Source organism: Portunus trituberculatus, chromosome 16 (genome assembly GCF_017591435.1).
Source record: "Portunus trituberculatus isolate SZX2019 chromosome 16, ASM1759143v1, whole genome shotgun sequence".
NCBI classification, from domain to species: domain Eukaryota; kingdom Metazoa; phylum Arthropoda; class Malacostraca; order Decapoda; family Portunidae; genus Portunus; species Portunus trituberculatus.
In genome coordinates this window covers 9,016,216-9,023,715 of record NC_059270.1, presented here as the reverse complement: position 1 = coordinate 9,023,715, position 7,500 = coordinate 9,016,216, and the positions used below count along the sequence as shown (strand labels likewise).

General features: G+C 40.5%; 1 protein-coding gene across 1 annotated transcript in view; it reads left to right on the top strand.

Moving 5' to 3' along the window:
* The window catches only part of LOC123504643, a 266,093-nt gene that overhangs the window by 203,751 nt on the left and 54,842 nt on the right, over positions 1-7,500 (top strand). The window contains exon 3 of the mRNA XM_045255357.1: positions 3,247-3,342. Coding sequence (XP_045111292.1) covers positions 3,247-3,342 — 96 coding nt within the window. The remainder of the gene's footprint in view (positions 1-3,246; positions 3,343-7,500) is intronic.

Here is a 7,500-nt window from a genome sequence, read left to right as displayed (position 1 = left end):
TCTCTCTCTCTCTCTCTCTCTCTCTCTCTCTCTCTCTCTCTCTCTCTCTCTCTCTCTCTCTCTCTCTCTCTCTCTCTCAATAACTTGCGTAAAATAAATCTCAAGATATTTTAAACTCAAAGAGAAATTAAAAGCATCTCATAAAGAAGAATAATTACATGGCAGTCCATTTACCATAGCATGCAAACAGTCGCCTCTCTTTTCCAGCGTCGAAAATAATATATGCTCTTGCACTTTTAGCAGTGGCGCCGGTTGTGCCCGTGACAAATTAGGCCAGGTGACGCAACATTGGAGTGAGGGACACGTTGACAGAGGGAATGGAGAAGGTGCAATAGTGAATAGATATTTTCGCTGTGTGTGTGTGTGTGTGTGTGTGTGTGTGTGTATGTATGTGTGTGTGTATTTTCCCGGCTACATTTACTTTATAATAGTATATATTCCCTGAGGTAATCTCATTTGTTCTTATCTCAGTGTATATGTACGATCTGTTTCAATGTGTGTGTGTGTGTGTGTGTGTGTGTGTGTGTGTGTGTGTGTGTGTGTGTGTGTGTGTGTGTGTGTGTTAATTTTACCTGGTTGTACTTATCTGCGTAGTTTCCATCTCCGTATCCATACCTATCGTGTGTGTGTGTGTGTGTGTGTGTGTGTGTGTGTGTGTGTGTGTGTGTGTGTGTGTGTGTGTGTGTGTGTCTGACTGCGTGTGTGCGTGGTTCTATTTGTCCAGTGGTATCTGTGTTCTCTAACTATCTGAGGACCCTCCAGCATTCCTCACTAAGTCCGTGGCAAGTCTCACAAGTTCTCCCGCCACAGTTTCATCCCTCGCTTCCCTCTCACCACTGCCCTGTAAGCCTTTCTCTTTGACCTTCTCCTCATCCCCGTAACACCTCCTCGGGTTGCGCTACTGAGGCTCCTTGTCTTTCTCGCTATGTGCTCCATTCATACTCATCTGTCTCTTTTGATCTCCCTTGGAACTCTTCGTAATGAAGGCTTGTCCCTCTTCAACAATGAGCGTAGTGTTCTCTCAGTGTATATGAAGGTGACGAGGGTTTAATTTGTGTGATGAACGTACATTTTGGGGGTGAATACGTACAATAATCTGGGATATGGAAGTGCCTCGTTACATCTCCCATTCATAGAGGCGGTGAGTGAGTGAAGGAAGTGTTATTGTTGGTGGTGGTTGTGGTAGAATAGCGTTCCATGTCCCTACATGCACTTCGTCTCTACATAGTGACTTTGAGTTATGTTGTATTGCTGTGATTGAATCGCCTTACAGTGCCTTAGCAAAGTCCTTTGATCTTTGCTGTTTTTTTCTATTTCTGTTTTACTTTTCGCCATAGGACATACACGTACAGTATATGAAGCGTGAAGTATTGGTGGTGTCTGTAGACGTACTATCGAGAGAATCATTATTGTACTGTTGTTTGTAACTTACAGTTATAATCTTTACAAGTCTCTCTCTCTCTCTCTCTCTCTCTCTCTCTCTCTCTCTCTCTCTCTCTCTCTCTCTCTCTCTCTCTCTCTCTCTCTCTCTCTCTCTCTCATGAAAATGTCTTTACGTCTGCATATGTGCTTAAGTGTGTTTGACTCTTTTTTTTTCGATATGAGTTAGATTTATGAATTCACCACATAGTATTTATCACAGACTTGACGCGTAATTGTCATTCACCGCCAAGTAATGTAGTGACTCGTAACTCACGTCAAGGCAGCTGAGGGAGGAAGTAGGTGAAGGGGTTGCCGTGCCCCCACTGATACGAATGGGAGACAGTGTGATCTCATTAATTTTCACAGAGGAAGTCTTTTCCTCGCTCTTTCTGATTGCTTCACTTTCTCTTACCCCGCGGCAGATGGTTTTACAACTCTAATGTTAATAGGAATATATGAATACGTCTCTCTCTCTCTCTCTCTCTCTCTCTCTCTCTCTCTCTCTCTCTCTCTCTCTCTCTCTCTCTCTCTCTCTCTCTCTCTCTCTCTCTCTCTCTCTCTCTCTCTCTCTCTCTCTCTCTCTCTCTCTCTCTCTCTCTCTCTCTCTCTCTCTCTCTCTCTCTCTCTCTCTCTCTCTCTCTCTCTCTCTCTCTCTCTCTCTCTCTCTCTCTCTCTCTCTCTCTCTCTCTCTCTCTCTCTCTCTCTCTCTCTCTCTCTCTCTCTCTCTCTCTCTCTCTCTCTCTCTCTCTCTCTCTCTCTCTCTCTCTCTCTCTCTCTCTCTCTCTCTCTCTCTCTCTCTCTCTCTCTCTCTCTCTCTCTCTCTCTCTCTCTCTCTCTCTCTCTCTCTCTCTCTCTCTCTCTCTCTCTCTCTCTCTCTCTCTCTCTCTCTCTCTCTCTCTCTCTCTCTCTCTCTCTCTCTCTCTCTCTCTCTCTCTCTCTCTCTCTCTCTCTCTCTCTCTCTCTCTCTCTCTCTCTCTCTCTCTCTCTCTCTCTCTCTCTCTCTCTCTCTCTCTCTCTCTCTCTCTCTCTCTCTCTCTCTCTCTCTCTCTCTCTCTCTCTCTCTCTCTCTCTCTCTCTCTCTCTCTCTCTCTCTCTCGTCGCTCAGCACCTGCCACCTCCAACTGAGAATGGAAAATGAGGTTATAATGATGAAGACGAGTAGGATCAGGGAGAAAGTAATGATGACGGTAATGACGATGATAGTGGTGATGTTGACAGTGATGATGACGACGTGGTGAAGATGATGAAAAGAAAAGAATGGGAAGAGAAATATAGCTGGAAGTAAAAGGAGAAGTAAAAGCAGGAGAAGGAGGAATAGGTGGAGGAAAAGGAAGGGAAAGAACAGGAGCAAAATAATGGTAATGGTATTGTTATGTCTACGTGTGTGTGTGTGTGTGTGTGTGTGAGAGAGAGAGAGAGAGAGAGAGAGAGAGAGAGAGAGAGAGAGTTCCTGTCTGTTTGCCTATCTATCAGACTGGCACTACTTTTTTTTCTGTCTATATAAATTTTTATGTCCATTTATTTTTCTTGCGTATTTTGCTATCATATTTTTCGTCCATTTATGTGTGCATTTATATCTATATCGATCTGTCTTTCTGTCTTTCTGTTATTGCCTTTCGTATCTATCCATCTGTCTTTCTCTATTTATAGCTGCATTTTAGTTACCAAGCCCTCCTGTTTGTGTCTCTTTGTCCGTCCATGGCTTTGTGTTTGTGCTTTTCGTATTTATTTACCCGTACTTGTCTATCTGTATGTCCATTTCAGTTAGCCATTTTTCCTATTTACACTGTTCGTGTCGCCTCATGCCGCCATGTCTGGTTGCAGGTGCTGGCGGAGGCTGGAGTGAGGAGTGGCCTAAAGCTAGCGAACACTCCAGCGACGAGGATTCTGATGATCGCCACCGATACGCTATTGAACACGGTTAGTGGGCTTGTCATTGTGTGTGTGTGTGTGTGTGTGTGTGTGTGTGTGTGTGTGTGTGTGTGTGAAGGTCAAAGTTTTTTTGTTTTTTTTTCCAGTAACGTATAATCCTGGATATCATGTAGCATTATTCTTTTTGCTATTGTTGTTTGTGGGGGTGCTGGTGATGTTTCTGTTATTGTTGATATTATTTTTTTTTATATCATCAGTATTATTATTATTCCAACCACTACTCTATTTTTTATATTGTCATTACAGTTATTGTTGCTATTATTATTGTTGATGTTACTTTTGCCTTTACTACTGCCTACTCCTATTTCCACTACCTCTCCATGGCTACTTATCAGCTATAACTATATTACTATTAGTAATAATCCTGATAGTACTATTGTTTGTATTTTCTTCCTGTTGTTATTTTCTCCACTAAACTAAGTAAATCAAGGCAGACTTTTAGATCAGGTAAAAGGAAGTAAGGAATGCAATATGTTAACTAAGTCCACACACACATCGGACGAGTTAATGTGACAAGTGGATAACAACACTGCATTAGCATAGAAAGCGTATTTCAAAGCTAGGCCTCCAGGGGAAAAAATGTCAGCAAAATAAACTCATTCGCATAAATATTCTTGCCTGCACAGCTAGTCGTCCATAAACACACACGCACACACACCCGCGTCCACACACACACACACACACACACACACACACACACACACACACACACACACACACACACACACACACACGTACACCAGTGGGTCGTGCTTTATTTACATTTATATAAAGACAAATTAACACGGTTGATACCTCACTGTAGAGTCAAATATATACTTGCACGATACATTAAAGGGGATGGCATTACCTCTCTACCATACATACACCACCATTCATGTAGAAATCAACTGTGTACTCTCCTTTTAAGCCAACGTTATTGTTTTGGGCTAAAAATGTGAGAAATGCACGTTAGTATGATAGTGTAGTAAGGTAGGAGGCATGAAGTGATCGGAGTTGGTAGGTGTGAGTAAACATGAAAAGTTAGACGTGCATTAAGGAGGGAAGGTGAGGTGAGGTAAAATTGACTAAGGAGGGTGAAATTCTGTGTAATGGAATGGAATGTACTTTGGTGGAGTGTTGGTCAATATGTAGGAGGCGAATGAAAGAGAAAATTATCAATAAATGAGTAAAGTGAGGGTAAAGGAAATGGATGGAGGGGGGAGAAATGAAGAGCTGGAGGCAAGGGCAACTGACGTCTAGGTGTAATTATGGTTGAGGGTGAAGATAAGGGTAGAAAATGAAGAGGTGGAGGTCAGGACAACGACCAGAGTTAGATTTTTATATAAATTTTCATTCATTTTCCTCAATTAATGCAGTAAGGAGAGAAAAGTGAAGGAGTTAATAAAGTCTTCAGCATCAAGCCCATGTGGCCGAGGCAGTGAATGACAGGTTGGTAGCAGATTTTCTTGGCAGAAAATATATCTCCCTGTTCGTTAAAATACTTTAGGAATGTTCGCAAAGATGTAATTTATATTTTTGTATGGCAGGTATTTCAAAAGATACTGTAACAAATGAAAAAAAGAAAACATAATTTAAGTAATGGTATTAATCAAAGCAAACTTACTTTGAAATTCCACTAATTTGAAGAGTCGTTCTGTTTTGTGTTTGTTCTTCCAGTGACCTCCATTGCTTCACACACAGCCGTGGATATTTTTTTTTCTCTCACCGAACGTTATTTCATTCACAGCTATCACAGGCAAGTGCGAAATTGCAGCAACCATTTTTAAGAATCATGACTGATAAACAGAATACCTAGGACATCAGATTTTGTGCAATTCTACATCTTTTTCGTGAGATTTTCAACAATTATCAATGCAACATTTATGGTAGTAAAGAAAGGTCCTCGGTAGTGTGAGTATTTCATTATGTACAGTAATGCAAGTAAAAGTTCAATACCACCAAAGTAACTTTAAACGGCAAGCATTTTTTTACAGGTTAAGTTTCAACATTCAAACAACGGGCGGGTTTGAGAAAGGACACCATGGAAGGGAAGAAGTCCATTTCATAAATGAGTTGTGTCGCATCACTGGATGAAGTCACGCTGACACAAATGACTTGATGACATGCTCATAGAAAAGCTCTATCATGCTATTGGTTGGTGAAATCTTAAATCGATGAACCGACCCCTTGAGAAGGCTTCTGTCCATCAAATAAGACTACTTTATGAGCTGCAAGGAAGTTGCATAGATTTAATGGGAGAAGGACGGTGATCACCAGCTCCCCTGAAACATCGTGCCAAAATATTTACTGCCAGGCAAGGCTTACGAAGGAGTATTAACTTGATTTAGCAAGTTTTTTTTCATGGAATATTGTCATAGAATGTCCATATTCATCTTGTTTTATGTGCGCTACTCTTCATCTCCACAATGATTCATGCTGCTCTTTGGTGGCTAGTGAAATAAGTCTTTTTTTTATCGTAAGCAGAGACTTATGTTTTTTTTTTTAAGTACTATGGCATGTGAGTCAATTACAATAAATCCCTGAAACTCGAAGTGACCTTGAAAAAAAAAAAGATAAACTGAAAGTGTTGCAGTTTAATTGATTGCTTGATGATTATCATATAATTATTTAATTTTTTATTGTAATTCAGATAAAAACACGAATTGCTCGTTTCATTTTAAATAGCTTGGTAACAGACACAACATTGTTTTTCACGCAGCCAATCGACATGAACGATGCATGATACTTACCAATAAGCCGGATGTTGCAGATTAACCATGACCCTTTTTTTTTGTGGATTTGCATCACAGGTCAAAAAACTAAATAAAGATGCGGGAACAACACCAAGCACAGTGTAGTTTTGGTTATATGCCCTACGTTCTGACATGGCATTTTATTGTGTCACTTCCATACTGTAGAGAGACAGATAGCATGTAAAACTATAACAGTTATTATTCAACATTTTCTCTATTTTTTTTAGGCAAGACCCAGTATGTTGCGCCTCACAAGCGCGACACGGGCAGGTTTTCTGAGGTGTTAACAGTCAAATAGTTGCGAAATGGTGTTTTCATGAAGTGCAGTGGAGGAGTTTATCGCGTTGATATTATTCTAGTTATTTTCGTGATTACTACTATTAGCAGTGCCGATGTTGTGATTGATTACGTTATGGATTTGCCAAAATTTTAAACAGAATATAAGCCCCGCGAGGTATTTTAACAACGTAAAATAAGAATCGAAATCCCACAAGTTGTTATTCTTTAGTGTAAGTATTATTGATTTATCCAAGAACCAAAGGATTGCATTATTTCATGTGTAAATATGATTATTGATTCATTATATAGTATCTCTTTATCGTATATGAGATTAAGTAACAAACCTTTGTGTGTTTGTGCGTGTATGTGTGTATTTATCTAGTTGTATTTACCTAGTTGTAGTTTTACAGGGCCTGGGCTTTATGCTCGTGTGGCCCCTTATCCATATCTACAATTATCTATTTTTTCTTTGTGTGTGTGTGTGTGTGTGTGTGTGTGTGTGTGTGTGTGTGTGTGTGTGTGTGTGTGTGTGTGTGTGTGAAAATTATTATCCGTCCTGATGTGGGAATAAGCTGTTTAAGTTCGTCAAATTGGTATTCTATGTGGCAAACTACTAATGAATATGAAGGATCACGTGATTTTCGTTTTCGCATTAAGTTTATAGTGCAATGATTGGGCACTCGTGGACTTTTGCCCGTAATACTAGTGATGGTGATTTCATTAGGAAGATCAAGCGTTTTTCCTCTCCTCAGAATGGAAGCCACTTAAAGCTCATTTGCAGGCGACGATCATTGAGATAAACCAATGTTGAGCCTGTGAGCGCATTGAAATTGAGAGACCTGTTTAATTTGCATGCAGTATTGTGTGTGTGGTGGTCTTCTACACGTATTGTTGTAAGGTAGTACTGCGATGTGTTGGTCTTGTTAAGGTAGAAACAGTATAAAAACCAAGGTTGCTGTAGTTCAGAGTGTTTAGGCGTGTTAGTGCTGGTACAGGGGATAAAGACCAAGATTACTGTGGTGCAGTGTGGGTGATGTTTCAAAGGAGTGTTGGGCTCAGAAAGATAGAGGCAGTAAGGACCAAAGCTGGTGGAACAGAGGGTGCGTGCTGTTGAAGTGTTGGTGCAGGACGA